The 21,592-nt window shown below is 36.7% G+C and overlaps 4 protein-coding genes and 1 long non-coding RNA gene across 7 annotated transcripts; 2 read left to right on the top strand and 3 right to left on the bottom strand.

The window, feature by feature from the left end:
• Positions 1–211: 211 nt before the first annotated feature.
• Positions 212–937, bottom strand: ave (Protein aveugle). Its single transcript, XM_066737642.1, has 3 exons — positions 659–937; positions 474–587; positions 212–402 (listed from the first exon to the last, which is right to left on the bottom strand). Exons 1-3 carry the CDS (start codon positions 695–697, stop codon positions 226–228), a joined length of 330 nt encoding a protein of 109 aa, XP_066593739.1. The 5' UTR covers positions 698–937; the 3' UTR covers positions 212–225.
• A 14,425-nt stretch (positions 938–15,362) lies between these two features.
• Positions 15,363–17,686, top strand: LOC136780108 (uncharacterized). Of its 2 annotated transcripts, none has more exons than XM_066738220.1 (4): positions 15,363–15,812; positions 16,152–16,489; positions 16,564–16,704; positions 16,790–17,686. In XM_066738220.1, exons 1-4 carry the CDS (start codon positions 15,806–15,808, stop codon positions 17,081–17,083), a joined length of 780 nt encoding a protein of 259 aa, XP_066594317.1. In that variant the 5' UTR covers positions 15,363–15,805; the 3' UTR covers positions 17,084–17,686. The 2 variants fall into 2 exon arrangements, with proteins under 2 accessions (XP_066594317.1, XP_066594316.1); XM_066738219.1 differs by having other exon boundaries at positions 15,364–15,874; positions 15,991–16,489.
• Positions 17,013–20,081, bottom strand: LOC136780106 (uncharacterized). Of its 2 annotated transcripts, none has more exons than XM_066738213.1 (6): positions 19,947–20,081; positions 19,700–19,851; positions 19,173–19,624; positions 18,906–19,108; positions 18,693–18,832; positions 17,013–18,635 (listed from the first exon to the last, which is right to left on the bottom strand). In XM_066738213.1, exons 3-6 carry the CDS (start codon positions 19,535–19,537, stop codon positions 17,730–17,732), a joined length of 1,614 nt encoding a protein of 537 aa, XP_066594310.1. In that variant the 5' UTR covers positions 19,538–19,624; positions 19,700–19,851; positions 19,947–20,081; the 3' UTR covers positions 17,013–17,729. The 2 variants fall into 2 exon arrangements, with proteins under 2 accessions (XP_066594310.1, XP_066594311.1); XM_066738214.1 differs by lacking the exon at positions 19,947–20,081 and having other exon boundaries at positions 18,906–18,989; positions 19,062–19,108; positions 19,700–19,840.
• Positions 19,980–20,658, top strand: LOC136780110 (uncharacterized). The gene is made up of 3 exons (XR_010823715.1): positions 19,980–20,111; positions 20,192–20,272; positions 20,520–20,658. It is a non-coding gene; the product is annotated as an uncharacterized lncRNA (long non-coding RNA).
• Positions 20,144–21,576, bottom strand: LOC136780109 (mitochondrial assembly of ribosomal large subunit protein 1-like). The gene is made up of 4 exons (XM_066738221.1): positions 21,103–21,576; positions 20,743–21,003; positions 20,501–20,675; positions 20,144–20,351 (listed from the first exon to the last, which is right to left on the bottom strand). Exons 1-3 carry the CDS (start codon positions 21,431–21,433, stop codon positions 20,506–20,508), a joined length of 762 nt encoding a protein of 253 aa, XP_066594318.1. The 5' UTR covers positions 21,434–21,576; the 3' UTR covers positions 20,144–20,351; positions 20,501–20,505.
• Positions 21,577–21,592: the final 16 nt, after the last annotated feature.

The raw sequence follows: 21,592 nt of genomic DNA, 5'->3' as shown, positions 1-21,592 counted from the left end.
TATTTTATCAGTGATAAACATGTATTAGATAGTACATTGTACATAAATGGAAAATCTAATAATTGAATTTAAAGATACTTTTCCGCACACATATCACTGTACATATTAGGAACTCTTACTGTTACTTCTATATTGATTTCAGCATTTGAAAAGAAATTTTAATTAAAACATGTTTATAAGAAAAGTTTTGCTGTTTTACTTTAAGAAAATTAATTAACAGTTTTTTTAATCAAAAGTTGTATTATTCCTCCTTTCTATATCCCTAATTTCTAACATGTCTGTTTTTAGATGAAGTTTCATTATTTCTCTCCAAATATCCATTCTGTGCTCCTTGTTTTCAATTCCAAGCCGCAAAAGAAATGTCTCATTTATCCTTAGTAATACTCTGCCAGTGATATCGTGCTAATAAATAATAAGAAAATATTAGGCTAGTATCTTAAAAATGATTGAGAATTATTATTTCATGAGCTTACGTCTAAAAATTTTTCATGATATAATTGATAATAATCACTGCAATGTCTTCTTAACCACTTCTGTACATCTAATACGTTCCATAGGTACACAGGCCTTGGTCGGGCAGTTTTAATCTAAAAATTGATTGTTTAATTAACATTCGTCAAAGTGTAACTATAATAAATCATTTGCTCAAACTTTTAACCTTTGGTTTGCTACTGGGACTGAAAACTTCTTCCACCATAATAATGCATATAAATTTTTGAGAAATATATATTTTTAAGATTGGTTTAATCTTTTGTCTGTGATTTTATTTAAAAATAAACAATTGCATATGAACAAAATGTCACATATTTTTACAAATATTTATGTTCAGTGACATGTTTATATACAGTGGTTGCCAAATATGGTGCAGCGCTGCCAATTCTATCATTTTAAATTATTATACGGTGAATAGGGTTTTTTCTTTTTCGCAGCACTAGCAAGTCTGCAGTATTTTCTCACTTTTCAGTCAGGCAGGGCATTGAGGGCAGCGTTGCCAAGTCCGCCATGTTGGAAGATACTACGCTGTATAGTTTGTTGGCGAGAATTGAATATACCACGCAAAATGTATAGTAAGTGTGATTCACAGAGAAGAAACGAAGTATAGTGTTTTAGGTATAATAAGCTCTCAATGCTTTCGGACGTGTTTTGGCCATTAAAGGTACGATTTCACTTGTCGCTCGTCGCTAGCGACAAATGGTCACGTGGGATAAAGTATACACTTTCTGCGACACTGAAATAAAGTTGAATTTATCCAACTTTTCAGCGACATCGCTAGTATCGCCCGTATCGCCTGTATCGCTGCTCTGTATACTATGTATTCAACGGAACGGAACAGGCGGATCGTGTGAATTTTAAATTTGAAAAATGGATGGAAATTCAAATTGAAAATACATTTGTCACAATTATAGCAAGCCGATACATATGAAGCTAAAATAATATAATGAATAATTATTGTAATTAATATATAAAAAACGTTGAATATAATTAACCCAAAAAACAGGCTTTGCTTGTAAAATAATACGGCATATATACAGAGTGAAGCTGTTATACCGCCCTTGAATATAGATGCGGAAAGACGAGTATCTCTTTAATTATAAAAGATATTCAATTTGTGCATAGGACATTCTCGAATCCTCTTGTTATTTGCTTTCGCAAAGGTCATATAAAAAAATTGAATATCTCTTATAGTTAAAAAGATATGCATCTTTTTCTACTAATGTTTTGGGGCGGTTTAAGTTCCTCACCCTGTACAGATTTCTTACTAAAAACAGAATCTTATATTGTAACATTTTTATTACAAAATAAATTCAATAAAGTTTTATTATGAGTAACATGTAGCAACAATGAATTTTACTAATAAAATTATCAAACTAAGGATAATTATAACTTTACTAATGTAAATTATTATTTTCTGATATATGAACTATATAATTTTCATCCTCTCATGCTATATAGGAAAATGAAGGAAATATTTTCATAACAAGGATTTAAGAAAACACATTCATTTCAAATATATATGAAACCTTTATTAATTCCTCATTCAATATATGTGCATACCTCATAACTTTTGATTATTATTTGAATATTCACAATTTTTTTATACATGCAAATTAAATTCAAATGTCATACACCATAACACGACACCACAGTCACTACCCCTAAGAAACCATTATGCGATTGCTGCTAGCGATTACCCGTTTCCTTCGTTCCTACATTCAGAACCCGCCTCAGAATATGTCGCTGCTAGCGACGAGCGACAAGCGACAAGTGAAAACATAGGAGAGATAAACTGCATATTCTGTCGCTAGTGTAGTGCAGTTTGAAAAATCCGAGTCTTTTAGTGTCAGTCGTGAAGTGCTCGTCGCGTAGTGCGGTTCTCCTGCGTAGTGTTCGTTAAAAAGAAATCGCGTAGCGCACAGCTGCTTCAAAAATCCGAGTCTGTAGTGTCAGTCGTGAACTGCTCGTCGCGTAGTGCGGTTGTCCCGGTAGTGTACGTTTAAAAGAAATCGCGTAGCGCACTGCTACTTTAAAAATCCGAGTCTGTAGTGTCAGTCGTGAACTGCTCGTCGCGTAGTGCGGTTTTCCTGCGTAGTGTACGTTAAAAAGAAATCGCGTAGCGCACTGCTGATTTAAAAATCCGAGTCTGTAGTGTCAGTCGTGAACTGCTCGTCGCGTAGTGCGGTTGTCCCGGTAGTGTACGTTAAAAAGTAATCGCGTAGCGCACTGCTACTTTAAAAATCCAAGCCTCGAAGTGTCAGTTGTGAAGTGCTCGTCGCGTAGTGCGGTTCTCTCGCGTAGTGTTCGTTAAAAAGAAATCGCGTAGCGCACAGCTGCTTCAAAAATCCGAGTCTGTAGTGTCAGTCGTGAACTGCTCGTCGCGTAGTGCGGTTGTCCCGGTAGTGTACGTTAAAAAGAAATCGCGTAGCGCACTGCTACTTTAAAAATCCAAGTCTCGAAGTGTCAGTTGTGTAGTGCTCGTCGCGTAATGCGGTTCTCTCGCGTAGTGTTCGTTAAAAAGAAATCGCGTAGCGCAATGCTACTTTAAAAATCCGAGTCTGTAGTGTCAGTCGTGAACTGCTCGTCGCGTAGTGCGGTTCTCCTGCGTAGTGTTCGTTAAAAAGAAATCGCGTAGCGCACCGCTGCTTCAAAAATCCGAGTCTGTAGTGTCAGTCGTGAACTGCTCGTCGCGTAGTGCGGTTGTCCCGGTAGTGTACGTTAAAAAGAAATCGCGTAGCGCACTGCTACTTTAAAAATCCAAGTCTCGATGTGTCAGTTGTGTAGTGCTCGTCGCGTAGTGCGGTTCTCTCGCGTAGTGTTCGTTAAAAAGAAATCGCGTAGCGCAATGCTACTTTAAACATCCGAGTCTTTTAGTGTCAGTCGTGAAGTGCTCGTCGCGTAGTGCGGTTCTCCTGCGTAGTGTTCGTTAAAAAGAAATCGCGTAGCGCACAGCTGCTTCAAAAATCCGAGTCTGTAGTGTCAGTCGTGAACTGCTCGTCGCGTAGTGCGGTTGTCCCGGTAGTGTACGTTTAAAAGAAATCGCGTAGCGCACTGCTACTTTAAAAATCCGAGTCTGTAGTGTCAGTCGTGAACTGCTCGTCGCGTAGTGCGGTTTTCCTGCGTAGTGTACGTTAAAAAGTAATCGCGTAGCGCACTGCTGTTTTATAAATTAGAATTTGTAGTGTCAGTCGTGAACTGCTCGTCGCGTAGTGCGGTTGTCCCGGTAGTGTACGTTAAAAAGTAATCGCGTAGCGCACTGCTACTTTAAAAATCCAAGTCTCGAAGTGTCAGTTGTGAAGTGCTCGTCGCGTAGTGCGGTTCTCTCGCGTAGTGTTCGTTAAAAAGAAATCGCGTAGCGCACAGCTGCTTCAAAAATCCGAGTCTGTAGTGTCAGTCGTGAACTGCTCGTCGCGTAGTGCGGTTGTCCCGGTAGTGTACGTTAAAAAGAAATCGCGTAGCGCACTGCTACTTTAAAAATCCAAGTCTCGAAGTGTCAGTTGTGTAGTGCTCGTCGCGTAATGCGGTTCTCTCGCGTAGTGTTCGTTAAAAAGAAATCGCGTAGCGCAATGCTACTTTAAAAATCCGAGTCTGTAGTGTCAGTCGTGAACTGCTCGTCGCGTAGTGCGGTTCTCCTGCGTAGTGTTCGTTAAAAAGAAATCGCGTAGCGCACCGCTGCTTCAAAAATCCGAGTCTGTAGTATCAGTCGTGAACTGCTCGTCGCGTAGTGCGGTTGTCCCGGTAGTGTACGTTAAAAAGAAATCGCGTAGCGCACTGCTACTTTAAAAATCCAAGTCTCGATGTGTCAGTTGTGTAGTGCTCGTCGCGTAGTGCGGTTCTCTCGCGTAGTGTTCGTTAAAAAGAAATCGCGTAGCGCAATGCTACTTTAAAAATCCGAGTCTGTAGTGTCAGTCGTGAACTGCTCGTCGCGTAGTGCGGTTCTCCCGCGTAGTGTACGTTTAAAAGAAATCGCGTAGCGCACTGCTACTTTAAAAATCCGAGTCTGTAGTGTCAGTCGTGAACTGCTCGTCGCGTAGTGCGGTTGTCCCGGTAGTGTACGTTAAAAAGAAATCGCGTAGCGCACTGTTACTTTAAAAATCCGAGTCTGTAGTGTCAGTCGTGAACTGCTCGTCGCGTAGTGCGGTTGTCCCGGTAGTGTACGTTAAAAAGAAATCGCGTCGCGTAGTGCCTTTTGAATAATCCGAGTTTCGTAGTGTCAGTCGATAAGTGTTTGTCGCGGAGTGCGGTTGTCCCGCATAGGACACGTTAAAAAAAATCGCGTAGCGCACTGCTACTTCAAAAATCCGAGTCTGTAGTGTCAGTCGTGAACTGCTCATCGCGTAGTGCGGTTGTCCCGGTAGTGTTCGTTAAAAAGAAATCGCGTAGCGCACTGCTGATTTAAAAATCCGAGTCTGTAGTGTCAGTTGTGAAGTGCTCGTCGCGTAGTGCGGTTCTTCTGCGTAGTGTTCGTTAAAAAGAAATCGCGTAGCGCACAGCTGCTTCAAAAATCCGAGTCTGTAGTGTCAGTCGTGAACTGCTCGTCGCGTAGTGCGGTTGTCCCGGTAGTGTACGTTTAAAAGAAATCGCGTAGCGCACTGCTACTTTAAAAATCCGAGTCTGTAGGGTCAGTCGTGAACTGCTCGTCGCGTAGTGCGGTTTTCCTGCGTAGTGTACGTTAAAAAGAAATCGCGTAGCGCACTGCTGATTTAAAAATCCGAGTCTGTAGTGTCAGTCGTGAACTGCTCGTCGCGTAGTGCGGTTGTCCCGGTAGTGTACGTTAAAAAGAAATCGCGTAGCGCACTGCTACTTTAAAAATCCAAGTCTCGATGTGTCAGTTGTGTAGTGCTCGTCGCGTAGTGCGGTTTTCCTGCGTAGTGTACGTTAAAAAGAAATCGCGTAGCGCACTGCTGATTTAAAAATCCGAGTCTGTAGTGTCAGTCGTGAACTGCTCGTCGCGTAGTGCGGTTGTCCCGGTAGTGTACGTTAAAAAGAAATCGCGTAGCGCACTGCTACTTTAAAAATCCAAGTCTCGATGTGTCAGTTGTGTAGTGCTCGTCGCGTAGTGCGGTTCTCTCGCGTAGTGTTCGTTAAAAAGAAATCGCGTAGCGCAATGCTACTTTAAAAATCCGAGTCTGTAGTGTCAGTCGTGAACTGCTCGTCGCGTAGTGCGGTTGTCCCGGTAGTGTACGTTAAAAAGAAATCGCGTAGCGCACTGTTACTTTAAAAATCCGAGTCTGTAGTGTCAGTCGTGAACTGCTCGTCGCGTAGTGCGGTTGTCCCGGTAGTGTACGTTAAAAAGAAATCGCGTCGCGTAGTGCCTTTTGAATAATCCGAGTTTCGTAGTGTCAGTCGATAAGTGTTTGTCGCGGAGTGCGGTTGTCCCGCATAGGACACGTTAAAAAAAATCGCGTCGCGCACTGCTGATTTAAAAATCAGAATCTGTAGTGATAGTCGTGAACTGCTCGTCGCGTAGTGCGGTTCTTCCGCGTAGTGTTCGTTAAAAAGAAATCGCGTAGCGCACTGCTACTTCAAAAATCCGAGTCTGTAGTGTCAGTCGTGAACTGCTCATCGCGTAGTGCGGTTGTCCCGGTAGTGTTCGTTAAAAAGAAATCGCGTAGCGCACTGCTGATTTAAAAATCCGAGTCTGTAGTGTCAGTGGTGAAGTGCTCGTCGCGTAGTGCGGTTCTTCTGCGTAGTGTACGTTAAAAAGAAATCACGTAGCGCACTGCTGTTTTATAAATTAGAATTTGTAGTGACAGTCGTGAACTGCTCGTCGCGTAGTGCGGCTATCCCGGTAGTGTACGTTAAAAAGAAATCGCGTCGCGTAGTGCCTTTTGAATAATCTGAGTCTCGTAGTGTCAGTCGTGAGCTGCTCGTCGCGTAGTGCGGTTGTCGCGAGAAGTGTACCTTAAAAAGAATTCGCGCAGTGCCGTTTAAAAATCATTTTTTCGCGAGTGCATAACGTCAGCGTCCTCATCTCCATCGTCATCATAAACGCCATTATCATCGCCATCAACATCACCATTCCCATCTTCGGTATTATCGCAGAATATGTATGAATTATGGCTGGGAATTCGCTGAATGAGTGAGTCCCACGGGTAAAACCGTGGAAATTTTTTTTATTAACTAAAGAATGACCAAAAACCTATCAGTAGGTTACAGTTGGCCATTCTTCGGTTAAAATCATTTCTTGTTTTGTTTTTAATGTTTTTCAGATCCTCCGTATCGTCTATTTCTATTTTGCGCTTATTTTCTGTTTTTCATTAGGTTTAGATTGGCGTTATATGTAGGCTCTTTAGCTTTGTGAAGTAGATAGTCATTATAGTTTTCGGTATTAGGTAGGGTATCATTTTCAGGTTTCTTAATTCCTTTTAAAATAAAGGGAATCACCTCAACTTCATTTTCCACGGAGATTCTATCTTCCCACACGTCCAGTTCAACTAATAAAGGCACATCTTAATTGAATTAACGTTCACTCTCTCGAGAGAAAGATGCATCTCAATTAATAACTAGAATCAAATACCATTTTCCCTTTTTTTTTAAAATCGTATGTTTTTGGTAGAATCTTCGTATTAAATACCATTTTTGCCAGTTCTTGAAATTCCAAATTATAAAATGAAATATGGAAATATTTTGTTTGAAAAACCTTCCATATTTCAGGTTAAATACTCGTTTTTTCAAATTTTATTAACATTTCTTATTTTCAGGTGGAGTGGAAGCGGACTATTCCTAGTGGCAAAACAGTCCAATATCGATATATATTCGATATGGAATTCATACCAACCCTGTACCCTTTTCTCCATCAGTTGGAGAAAGACAAACCATTATTTGGAGTCAAACCGTCATCAGAGGAGGACGTACTGACAAATATCCTAATTATTTTTCTACTTTTCATACTTGCTTAATTTTTTTAAGTTTTAAGAGGGACAAGTATAGGGCAAGGCTGTCAACGAGTAAGGCTTAATTACCTGTCCGTTTACTTAAGTCCACATTTATTCAAATAATTTCAAGGATAGATAAATTTAATCTTATTATTTTCATTCATTGTTAATTCAAGTACAGGTGTTTATTGAGAAGTGGACTCTCGAGTGTCAACTGGCTCGGGCTGATCCTCCTTCAGCGACTATCAACCCTTACTTACTTTGTCCTTGTGGACTCTCGACGTTGGCTCAATAAGTTCACCTAATAGGGGTCCATCTTTATTGATGTGTAAATCGTTTCCTCGACGTAGTAGTTCTTCGTGTGACAACTCGGATCCACACCAAGGGACAAAGAAAGTAAGGGTAATTAGTCACTGAGGAGAGTATCAGTCATGATCTGGTTGACCTTTGTGTGAATTAACATTCACGCTCGAGAGGAGGAAGCTTTTCAATTAACCGCTGGAAAGAAGTAACAATTTCGTTAGCTTCTGTTTTCATTCACTTTTTGTAGAATGCTTTATTAATTTATATCTTTGTCTGTCTTTGAAATTCCTAATTAGAATCTGAAATGTGGGAATATTTTCCTTGAAAATCCTTCCACATTTCGGGTTGAATTCTCGTTTTTTTTCAAATTTATTCTAATTTTTTTGTTTGTTTCAGGTCGAGCGCTAGAGGACCATGGATAGTGACCCCGTATCCAATAACGACATAAACCCTATAACGAATCGACACCAATCATGCGCCATTACCATCCTGGGTTGGAGTGAGTCAAACCATCATTCGGAATCGAGCCGTCGTTGGAGGAAGACGTACAGGCAAATACATTCTTTTCTTATTTCTCATACTTGTTTAATTTATTTTATGTTTTAGGAAGGACGCTTATAGGACAAGGCTACCAAGGAGTAGGAAGTAAACACTCTCCGTTTACTTAAGTCCACATTTATTTAAATAATTTCAAGGATAGATAAATTTAATCTTATTATTTTCATTCATTGTTAATTCAAGTACAGGTGTTTATTGAGAAGTGGACTCTCGAGTGTCAACTGGCTCGGGCTGATCCTCCTTCAGTGACTATCAACTCTTACTTACTTTGTCCTTGTGGACTCTCGATGTTGGCTCATTAAGTTCACCTAATAGGGGTCCATCTTTATTGATGTGTAAATCGTTTCCTCGACGTAGTAGTTCTTCGTGTGACAACTCGGATCCACACCAAGGGACAAAGAAAGTAAGGGTTATTAGTCACTGAGGAGAGTATCAGCCGTGATCTGGTCGACCTTTGTGTGAATTAACATTCACGCTCGAGAGGAGGAAGCTTCTCAACTAACCGCTGGAAAGATGTAACAATTTCGTTAGCTTCTCTGTTCATTCACTTTTTGTAGCATGCTTCATTAATTTATATCTTTGTCTGTCCTTGAAATTCCCAATTAGAATCTGAAATGTGGAAATATTTTCCTTGAAAATCCTTCCACATTTCGGGTTGAATACTCGTTTTTTCAATTTTATTTTTGATTTCTTTCTGTTTCAGTTGGAGCGGGAGAGAGCCATGGATAGTGACCGCATTTTCCCAATATCGACATAAATCCAACACTAATCATGCGCCATTGCCATCCTGGGTTGGACCAAGTCAAACCATCACTTGGAATCGGGACATCATCGGGAGAGGACGTACTGGCAAATAATTTATTTTTTTATTTCTCATACTTGTTTAATTTATTTTATGTTTTAGGAAGGACTCTTGTAGGACAAGGCTGTCAACGAGTAGGGCTTAATTACCAGTCCGTTTACTTAAGTCCACATTTATTTAAATAATTTCAAGGATAGATAAATTTAATCTTATTATTTTCATTCATTGTTAATTCAAGTACAGGTGTTTATTGAGAAGTGGACTCTCGAGTGTCAACTGGCTCGGGCTGATCCTCCTTCAGCGACTATCAACCCTTACTTACTTTGTCCTTGTGGACTCTCGACGTTGGCTCAATAAGTTCACCTAATAGGGGTCCATCTTTATTGATGTGTAAATCGTTTCCTCGACGTAGTAGTTCTTCGTGTGACAACTCGGATCCACACCAAGGGACAAAGAAAGTAAGGGTAATTAGTCACTGAGGAGAGTATCAGTCATGATCTGGTTGACCTTTGTGTGAATTAACATTCACGCTCGAGAGGAGGAAGCTTTTCAATTAACCGCTGGAAAGAAGTAACAATTTCGTTAGCTTCTGTTTTCATTCACTTTTTGTAGAATGCTTTATTAATTTATATCTTTGTCTGTCTTTGAAATTCCTAATTAGAATCTGAAATGTGGGAATATTTTCCTTGAAAATCCTTCCACATTTCTGGTTGAATTCTCGTTTTTTTTCAAAATTATTCTAATTTTTTTGTTTGTTTCAGGTCGAGCGCTAGAGGACCATGGATAGTGACCCCGTATCCAATAACGACATAAACCCTATAACGAATCGACACCAATCATGCGCCATTACCATCCTGGGTTGGAGTGAGTCAAACCATCATTCGGAATCGAGCCGTCGTTGGAGGAAGACGTACAGGCAAATACATTCTTTTCTTATTTCTCATACTTGTTTAATTTATTTTATGTTTTAGGAAGGACGCTTATAGGACAAGGCTACCAAGGAGTAGGAAGTAAACACTCTCCGTTTACTTAAGTCCACATTTATTTAAATAATTTCAAGGATAGATAAATTTAATCTTATTATTTTCATTCATTGTTAATTCAAGTACAGGTGTTTATTGAGAAGTGGACTCTCGAGTGTCAACTGGCTCGGGCTGATCCTCCTTCAGTGACTATCAACTCTTACTTACTTTGTCCTTGTGGACTCTCGATGTTGGCTCATTAAGTTCACCTAATAGGGGTCCATCTTTATTGATGTGTAAATCGTTTCCTCGACGTAGTAGTTCTTCGTGTGACAACTCGGATCCACACCAAGGGACAAAGAAAGTAAGGGTTATTAGTCACTGAGGAGAGTATCAGCCGTGATCTGGTCGACCTTTGTGTGAATTAACATTCACGCTCGAGAGGAGGAAGCTTCTCAACTAACCGCTGGAAAGATGTAACAATTTCGTTAGCTTCTCTGTTCATTCACTTTTTGTAGCATGCTTCATTAATTTATATCTTTGTCTGTCCTTGAAATTCCCAATTAGAATCTGAAATGTGGAAATATTTTCCTTGAAAATCCTTCCACATTTCGGGTTGAATACTCGTTTTTTCAATTTTATTTTTGATTTCTTTCTGTTTCAGTTGGAGCGGGAGAGAGCCATGGATAGTGACCGCATTTTCCCAATATCGACATAAATCCAACACTAATCATGCGCCATTGCCATCCTGGGTTGGACCAAGTCAAACCATCACTTGGAATCGGGACATCATCGGGAGAGGACGTACTGGCAAATAATTTATTTTTTTATTTCTCATACTTGTTTAATTTATTTTATGTTTTAGGAAGGACTCTTGTAGGACAAGGCTGTCAACGAGTAGGGCTTAATTACCAGTCCGTTTACTTAAGTCCACATTTATTTAAATAATTTCAAGGATAGATAAATTTAATCTTATTATTTTCATTCATTGTTAATTCAAGTACAGGTGTTTATTGAGAAGTGGACTCTCGAGTGTCAACTGGCTCGGGCTGATCCTCCTTCAGCGACTATCAACCCTTACTTACTTTGTCCTTGTGGACTCTCGACGTTGGCTCATTAAGTTCACCTAATAGGGGTCCATCTTTATTGATGTGTAAATCGTTTCCTCGACGTAGTAGTTCTTCGTGTGACAACTCGGATCCACACCAAGGGACAAAGAAAGTAAGGGTAATTAGTCACTGAGGAGAGTATCAGTCATGATCTGGTTGACCTTTGTGTGAATTAACATTCACGCTCGAGAGGAGGAAGCTTTTCAATTAACCGCTGGAAAGAAGTAACAATTTCGTTAGCTTCTGTTTTCATTCACTTTTTGTAGCATGCTTTATTAATTTATATCTTTGTCTGTCTTTGAAATTCCTAATTAGAATCTGAAATGTGGGAATATTTTCCTTGAAAATACTTCCAAATTTCGGGTTGAATTCTCGTTTTTTTCCAAATTTATTCTAATTTTTTTGTTTGTTTCAGGTCGAGCGCTAGAGGACCATGGATAGTGACCCCGTATCCAATAACGACATAAACCCTATAACGAATCGACACCAATCATGCGCCATTACCATCCTTGGTTGGAGTGAGTCAAACCATCATTCGGAATCGAGCCGTCGTTGGAGGAAGACGTACAGGCAAATACATTCTTTTCTTATTTCTCATACTTGTTTAATTTATTTTATGTTTTAGGAAGGACGCTTATAGGACAAGGCTACCAAGGAGTAGGAAGTAAACACTCTCCGTTTACTTAAGTCCACATTTATTTAAATAATTTCAAGGATAGATAAATTTAATCTTATTATTTTCATTCATTGTTAATTCAAGTACAGGTGTTTATTGAGAAGTGGACTCTCGAGTGTCAACTGGCTCGGGCTGATCCTCCTTCAGTGACTATCAACTCTTACTTACTTTGTCCTTGTGGACTCTCGATGTTGGCTCATTAAGTTCACCTAATAGGGGTCCATCTTTATTGATGTGTAAATCGTTTCCTCGACGTAGTAGTTCTTCGTGTGACAACTCGGATCCACACCAAGGGACAAAGAAAGTAAGGGTTATTAGTCACTGAGGAGAGTATCAGCCGTGATCTGGTCGACCTTTGTGTGAATTAACATTCACGCTCGAGAGGAGGAAGCTTCTCAACTAACCGCTGGAAAGATGTAACAATTTCGTTAGCTTCTCTGTTCATTCACTTTTTGTAGCATGCTTCATTAATTTATATCTTTGTCTGTCCTTGAAATTCCCAATTAGAATCTGAAATGTGGAAATATTTTCCTTGAAAATCCTTCCACATTTCGGGTTGAATACTCGTTTTTTCAATTTTATTTTTGTTTTCTTTCTGTTTCAGTTGGAGCGGGAGAGAGCCATGGATAGTGACCGCATTTTCCCAATATCGACATAAATCTAACACTAATCATGCGCCATTGCCATCCTGGGTTGGACCAAGTCAAACCCTCACTTGGAATCGGGACATCATCGGGAGAGGACGTACTGGCAAATAATTTATTTTTTTATTTCTCATACTTGTTTAATTTATTTTATGTTTTAGGAAGGACTCTTGTAGGACAAGGCTGTCAACGAGTAGGGCTTAATTACCAGTCCGTTTACTTAAGTCCACATTTATTTAAATAATTTCAAGGATAGATAAATTTAATCTTATTATTTTCATTCATTGTTAATTCAAGTACAGGTGTTTATTGAGAAGTGGACTCTCGAGTGTCAACTGGCTCGGGCTGATCCTCCTTCAGCGACTATCAACCCTTACTTACTTTGTGCTTGTGGACTCTCGACGTTGGCTCATTAAGTTCACCTAATAGGGGTCCATCTTTATTGATGTGTAAATCGTTTCCTCGACGTAGTAGTTCTTCGTGTGACAACTCGGATCCACACCAAGGGACAAAGAAAGTAAGGGTAATTAGTCACTGAGGAGAGTATCAGTCATGATCTGGTTGACCTTTGTGTGAATTAACATTCACGCTCGAGAGGAGGAAGCTTTTCAATTAACCGCTGGAAAGAAGTAACAATTTCGTTAGCTTCTGTTTTCATTCACTTTTTGTAGCATGCTTTATTAATTTATATCTTTGTCTGTCTTTGAAATTCCTAATTAGAATCTGAAATGTGGGAATATTTTCCTTGAAAATACTTCCAAATTTCGGGTTGAATTATCGTTTTTTTCCAAATTTATTCTAATTTTTTTGTTTGTTTCAGGTCGAGCGCTAGAGGACCATGGATAGTGACCCCGTATCCAATAACGATATAAACCCTATAACGAATCGACACCAATCATGCGCCATTGCCATCCTGGGTTGGAGTGAGTCAAACCATCATTCGGAATCGAGCCGTCGTTGGAGGAAGACGTACAGGCAAATACATTCTTTTCTTATTTCTCATACTTGTTTAATTTATTTTATGTTTTAGGAAGGACGCTTATAGGACAAGGCTACCAAGGAGTAGGAAGTAAACACTCTCCGTTTACTTAAGTCCACATTTATTTAAATAATTTCAAGGATAGGCAAATTTAATCTTATTATTTTCATTCATTGTTAATTCAAGTACAGGTGTTTATTGAGAAGTGGACTCTCGAGTGTCAACTGGCTCGGGCTGATCCTCCTTCAGTGACTGTCAACTCTTACTTACTTTGTCCTTGTGGACTCTCGATGTTGGCTCATTAAGTTCACCTAATAGGGGTCCATCTTTATTGATGTGTAAATCGTTTCCTCGACGTAGTAGTTCTTTGTGTGACAACTCGGATCCACACCAAGGGATAAAGAATGTAAGGGTAATTAGTCACTGAGGAGAGTATCAGTCAAGATCTGGTTGACCTTTGTGTGAATTAACATTCACGCTCGAGAGGAGGAAGCTTCTCAACTAACCGCTGGAAAGAAGTAACAATTTAGTTAGTTTCTCTATTCATTCACTTTTTTTAGCATGCTTTATTAATTTATATCTTTGTCTGTCTTTGAAATTCCTAATTAGAATCTGAAATGTGGAAATATTTTCTTTGAAAATCCTTCCACATTTCGGGTTAAATACTCGTTTTTTCAAGTATATTTTTGTTTTCTTTTTGTTTCAGGTGAGGCGGCGCCGCCTCCCTCCCCGACGGTGTGCCACCTTGTCGTGGTGGGGGGGCTCACTTCTACAAGATCCCTTCCGATTAGTAAATGATTCGAATTAATTTTCTGATCTTTGGGAATCTTGTAGAAGTGCCAAGAGCACACCACACCTTAACGGGAATCCATATACCAACATTACAGGGCGAAAACTATTTCGCATGCAGCGTCGTCATTTGTTGACGGATTGTAAAGTTATTACAGGTTTTTGGGAATGCCAGAAGCTTATCTACTAAGTTACGTTAGGAAAATTAACAAAAAATGAAAAAAAATTTTTGTTTAAATAAATATATTAACATTATTGAGAAACAACAATTAAATCGCAAAATCCCCCAACGTACTTTACTAGATAATGTTCATACGTTTCCAAAAAGTCCACAAAAATGCAAATCTGTCAAGAAATGACGATGCTGCATGCAAAATAAATAATGGAAGAATTTCGTGTTCGGGAAGTCGCCAACACGAAATTCTTCAATTATTTATTTTGCATGCAGCATCGTCATTTCTTGACAGATTTGCATTTTTGTGGACTTTTTGGAAACGTATGAACATTATCTAGTAAAGTACGTTGGGGGATTTTGCGATTTAATTGTTGTTTCTCAATAATGTTAATATATTTATTTAAACAAAAATTTTTTTTCATTTTTTGTTAATTTTCCTAACGTAACTTAGTAGATAAGCTTCTGGCATTCCCAAAAACCTGTAATAACTTTACAATCCGTCAACAAATGACGACGCTGCATGCGAAATAGTTTTCGCCCTGTAATGTCGGTATATGGATTCCCGTTAATTATACTATAGTTTTCTTTCCCGGGTTGAATTATATTATTTAATTCATTACTACACTATCTGATGCCTGAGCTACATATGATTTAATTTCCCATTGTGTATATACGAGATAAGCGAGGATGAGTTATACATAGGCGCGCGTATTAGTACTACATAGTAAGAGCGCTGGTGTCTTTTTAAAGCAGTTCCTAAATGCATCGAAACATTAGAAACAGCCATACCTGGCATTGGTTGTATCCCGCAAGGACAGAAACTGTAGCGTAGGATCCCGCAGTGAACAGAAACTATAGCGTAGGATCCCGCAGGGAACAGAAACTGTAGCGTAGTATCCTAAGGATACTACGCTATAGGAAAATTATACTACGGTAGTATAATTATACTACACTTGGCAACGCTGATTGAGGGCATTCCAGAATTCAGATAGTTTTCAGTCCAGTTCAGTCAGAGTCCTATATACATACATATGTATGCATATGTATATGATAATAAAGTATGTATGTTGGTATGTGTGTACATACGATCTACTAAAACAGCAGGTTCTTTTTACAATAAAACAAAAATTCAAGTATTAATCGCTTTAAACGCTTTAAACTGTAAAAAAGATGTGAAATTTTAGTGGATAAATGACTTTTAAATTAAAATTTTTTCATATATTGCAAAATCTATATTATTGTTAAGAACAAAATATTTTCTTATTTTTTAAGAGTGCAGGTTAAAAAAATTAGAAGATTCGCTGGTTATGGCCAAACAATGTGTCAGAGAAATTGTTTGTAGCAAATAGTTTGAGAGAGTACAGTATTGTTACTTTATGCCTTGTGGAAGAGTTTGGTAGTGCAACAATATATTACACTGTAATTCAAAGAGTTAATGAGTTGTGAGTGTAGATTATTACTTATATCGTTCCAATGTTCATCTATTATCTGATCTAGATTCATAGTATGTATGATGCTCTTATCTTATTTCTTATCTTAAATCCAATAAGAAATCATGATAAACAGTATAGCCTGCTATTATTGTCAGAAAATTATATGTTGTTATCCTTTTTTTCTTAGATAATGCAAAAATTGTTCATAGTGGTTAAATGAAACAAAAAAGCATTTTTGCACATTTGCAACTTGCTAGTAGAACAGTGATCAAATGAGATAAACAATGGACAATTTTCCAACTCAGAGGTACAATGCAAAAATCGAGAACTATGATTCTTGTTTGATAGACACTGGTAGTCAGCAAAGAGAGATGGTTCATACAGTGGATACACAGACACCTACTGAAACTGTGCAAATTGAAGATCAGGAAAATCATGAATGTACATCAGTGCACCAGCAAATACAACAACCACCATCAGAGCAACCCAATCAAATGATGCAGATTCAATCTAGCAATCAACAAAACATGACTTTAACTCCAGTACGATTACCTGCAATTCTTGATGGAGAATTTTTTACTGTCATGAGAGTTGAAGATACAAATGTTACTGTTAGATGTCTACAGTGCCAAAAGCTACTCAATGGAAATTTGAAGTCTACAGGAAATTTTCTTAGTCATATAAAAGTAAATTTCTTATGAAAGAAAAAAGCTTCAAACTAATTATGGAGTATCTGATGTTTTTATTTTATATTTTGTAGAGAGTACACCCATTTTTGATTGATAAAATAAAATGTAAATCAAACCAAAGGAAGCCTGCTATGGTGTACATTGACTTATCTGCAGATAAATGCCCTGAAATTGTTAGAACAAAAAGGGGGTACAGAAAATGTTATAAATCTGTAAGTATATACTTCTTTTTATTTAAAAAGCAAAAAAGAAAATTTTAAGTTTCTTTTAAAAATAAAAGGATGCTATATTTTATAGGAAACATGTCAGGTTGGGAATGAGGAGTCTTATGATCCTCCAACAGAATGGAATGGCTCTCCTGTGATTCGCAGGCGCAAATCAGAAGAGCGAGAATCCAGTGATATGTTGAAATTGACGCACAATAATTCCTTTGTCATAGAAGACGAATTTGATGCGATTGGAAAGAATGTAGCAGCTAAACTAAGGAATATGAGATTGGATCAAAGGATAATAGCAGAAAAATTATTAAATGATATTTTATTTGAAGCACAGTTAGGTAATCTTCACAGAGACTCCAATATACATGTATAAGATGAGATTGGAAAATTTTTTATAAGATGATATTTTACATAAGACATACTTTTAACAATTATTGCATAGCTAGGAGACCAAATTCTCTTAATATTATTATGGAGCGTTTTTTATAAAACAAAGAAACTATTCTCCTTTGAACTCCAAGAATTCTAAAGACATTTTCTAATCCCGTGAAAATTAAAAATGAACTCATTTTTTGTCTTATAAAATAATTCCTAAAGGATTCTTCTTGCTAACTGGGTGGTGATATCATTAAAAAGTTGTAGGACACTTCATATTACAACATAAAGATTTTGTGTACATAATATATATATATATATATATATATATAATAATACTGTAAATATTACTGTAGCATGAAGTTTATTATAAGGACAAGTCGCTGCCAAATTTCATAATTAAATGTAAATAAATTTTTAAATAACTTCATTATTAATACAATTGTCTTAATTGTATGGTAAATGTCGACAAATGAATGTTTATAAGACTACCTCAGTAAGTGTAAAATTAAATAGCTTTACTACTCTAGATCAGTATGTGAAGGATAGTTTGAAGTGACATTTAGTTTATGTACATAAAGAATAAAACAATGGAATGTAATCTATACATTTAAATTACTTTGATGATTTTAGGATACCGTTATTCAGTCCAGAATAATTCTATGTGTCTTTGGCTTAAAGAGCGTTTGATAAACTGCCATAGAAAAAATACCAACTATCATACTGATGAAAATTGTATAGCATGTAAAACTGTACCAAAATCCTGAATAATTAAAGAAAATATACCATCCTAAAGTAAGAAATACGTTCTCCAATATAACACAAGTATAAAAGAGCACTAACCATCTATTAGCATAAGCAAATTTTATTCTGTATTCTATTATGCAAAAAATGTAAATCAATCCTAGCCAAAGATTGAAAAAGAAAGTGATTACATCATTATACTTAGTGTAATAGAATAAAAATACTAATACAAAAATATAGTGTACACTAAGTACACTTAGCAAATATATAGGATAAAATTCGAAAGCTGCTGTAATTGCAAGTACTCTTGCAAAGATAAAGAAAAACCACCACAAGAAAGAGACAAACTTGCCAACTGGATCATCTTGCTCTAGTCCCTTAGCAGTAGGTTTCCTTCTTGGCAGCTTTAAATCTTGCTTGTCTTTTAATAGAGTTTGATCAGATTCAATTATTGATATGGATTGTCCAGGTAGATTTAAAGTTTCCTGACCACCAGAGCTAAATGCAATAGAATCTGGTCTTGGGGGAGCTGGGGTATCAGGTATTTGTAAAAGTGCCACTGTCGTTATTCCACGTAGAGGAGCTGGTGGTGGAATCATACGTGCATTTTTTGGCGGCAGTGGTGGAGTTACAGATATCTGTCTATCTAAGGCTATACGTTCAGTTTGCACATCCTGATTATCAAGATTTGACATTGGGTCTATTTGATTGTGATCTGTAGAACTAGTTGTATTTGTAATGGCAGTATTTCTGTCAGCCGAACTAAAAGATTGTAAAGGAGTTCCCTCTCCAATATTTCTTAATTCCTATAAAATATTTAATTAATGATACTTATTTATAATGTTAGTAGTAAATATGTTTACCTCTACACAATACTTTTTCAACCACATTGCCCATGGTAGCTTTCTACCATTAATTCTCTGGCTTTCAAATCTTTGAAATGAAGTTGTTTGGATAGCCAATACTACGATTGACATAAGAATAGACAGTCCCTGCACTACCACTAAAAATAAAATTATTAACAGTGTCTTTAAATATTAAATTGGAGAAACAACGAGAATTGATCATTTTCATACTTGTTTGAGGAGTGCGGATAACTGAATTTGTTCTAAAAAGCAAATGGGTCTGGAAAACTGCTTGCGGGGCTGCTTGAAACCAAGCTTGTAAAAATAAATATAATTCTATAGCTGCTGGAGCTGCTGCCATATTTAGTGTGTTTTTTCTTTCTTTACCAGATAATGAAAATGCATCAATGATCAGTACCAGGAGTGCAGCATATCTAAAATTATATGAAAATATCTGAGTAGCAAATAGTTTCTTAATTAAATTGAATTATGTTATACCTATATAAAACAAAAAATGGGAAGAAAACAAGTTGGCATAGCTGACATAAAAACCATAATGGAATGCTTTTTGTTGCTTTATCATCATCAGACATCCACCAATCTGGCCGTGATACAGTCAGTACAAAATAGATAATTGCTGGAGCATACATGAAACCTATTGTACAGCATCCCCAAATAGGATTGTTTTCTCTTGTATGCTGAATAGCTGTAACTAAATCTGCAGAAAAGTGTATCAAGTATACAAAACAATTAATTAATGTAGGTAATAGGAAGACCAAGAATATTTGTTCAGTGGGCTTTAAACAAATATTTAAAAACCGTGTGCTTTTTCTCCTACACATCTGATCCAAATCATTTGCCATATCTTTAATGGTTTATAATCATCTCTACTTTGTTTATATAGTACTTGTCGAAATTACAGTTTAGTCCTTAAAAACATGTTTGGAATTCTGCAAGGAGAATAAAAACCATTATCAATGCTTATATACTTGATTTTTTTTATAAAGAAACTAATTCTCTTTTACCTTTAGTTAATATTTATGTTATATGTATTTTTCTTAAATCATTTATCAGTTGAAATAATATATTTAAATATTGAGTTGAGGAACTCCCTGATGTCGATGAAATCACTCCAGTCTTTTTAATTTTCCCATATGGATAAAGTCTTTTTGCAACACTGAGAGAACAAAAACAAAACAAATATATTTGTTTATGGAAATAAGATACGAGTGTCGCGTGATTTTCTTAATAACAATAAAAATGTAATTGTACTATAGAAAAAGAGTTTCTAAAGGCCCAAAGTGATAAGGATGGGTATTTCAGATTTGATGTAACATAAACAGATTAGTCAGCGTGTGAAACTAGCAGATAAATTGATAACGCTACGCTCTATTTAATCTCGATAAGCCGGCCGAAGAAATACAACCTTAAATTAAGGTGACAAATAACGAAACTAAGGTTATGTTCACAAAAAAAATTTCGAAATCTTTTATTAAATTACAATTTTGCATTTTTAGTGACATAAAATTGAATAAAATTACATGCTATATAAGCTAAAAATTACTTTTGCCCGGTTTTAGAATAAAAGTATCCTCCAGGTAGGGACTCCAGGCTGCTCCAGGCAGTCGTTCTCGCGTCTGTTGTTCATATGCTTTTCTTGCTTCTTTTTTTGCTACCCTTTATTATTAACATAAAATCATAATAAATGCATGAATAAAGTATCAGACGAAAAAAATTTTATCTTAAAATTTTTTTTAACATTTTATACATACATATACATATATATATATATATATATATATAACTTATAATTATAAAATATATACATTTTTTAACTATCTGCAGGTTGCAATTTAGACAAGAAGTCACTGTAATCTTCTATCTCATTTTCGTCTTCAGGTGTATTTGTTATATCATCATATTTGGATCCAACTGTCCATAAAGTTTCCAAATCATAATAATCTCTTGCTTTTTTCGAAAAAACGTGTAAAACAATATTTCCTGAAATGGAATATGTATATTAAAGTCAAAATGATGGTTAGATATAAATTATTGTTAAATATAAGACCTAGATCAATAGCTATCCAATTGTTGTCTTTTTTCCCTTCAATGTGAGGTAGTTTATCAGTTTTGTTCATTTTAAGTTTGAATATTTTTCTAACCAATACAGCAAGATTATGCATATGTTTTATGGATCTTCCCGTCACTATAACAACATAATCGACATAAGAAAATTCTTCTGGAACTGAAGCTACAAAGATTTCTTTAGCTTTGTCTCTCTTCAGCACACTGAGTAAATCTTCAATGTCAAATACACCCCTTTCTCCTCCTACAACAAATAAAATTATGAAAAATGATTCAATAATAAAATAGTTAATGTTACTATAAAAAGAAAACAAAACTTGTATAAATGAAGAATTGAACTTACTATCTAAATTTAAATCATTGTAAGTTTCATGTTTCTGAACAGTTTCTTGAACCATTCCAAGTTTTAATCTCTCCTGTTCCTCATGAATGTCGAAAATGATTGAAGAGTCTTCATCATGAAAAATATCATATTTGCTTTGCAATACAATACTTAGACTATCTTCCTCACATTTACTGAGCTCCTCTTTCGAATGAGAGCCTTCCTGATCTGATGATAACTTTCTAGATTGCAACAAACGAGAATATGTGCAAAAATTTTGTTTATACTTGCAAGAATATTTCTGCAACAACTTTGTTGTGTTAAAAATGGTCTTTAGCGAGCGATATCTCATTTTGTATTTAATAGTTTTGAGGTTATATCTGGGTCTGGTTATGTTTCTCTCTGTTTTACCGTTAAATCAAGAAATTGATTTGATAAAAATATTGCTGGTAATCTTGGTAATCAACTTCTGATTTGTGGCGAAGCGCAGCTCTGTGATATTAGCTGAACT

This window comes from Prorops nasuta, unplaced genomic scaffold (genome assembly GCF_024137725.1).
Source record: "Prorops nasuta isolate Cenicafe-Biocafe unplaced genomic scaffold, Cenicafe_Pnas_1.2 PNAS00018, whole genome shotgun sequence".
Taxonomy (NCBI): Eukaryota; Metazoa; Arthropoda; class Insecta; order Hymenoptera; family Bethylidae; genus Prorops; species Prorops nasuta.
The sequence above is the reverse complement of the archived record's forward strand: the minus strand, read 5'-3'. Positions and strand labels throughout refer to the sequence as shown.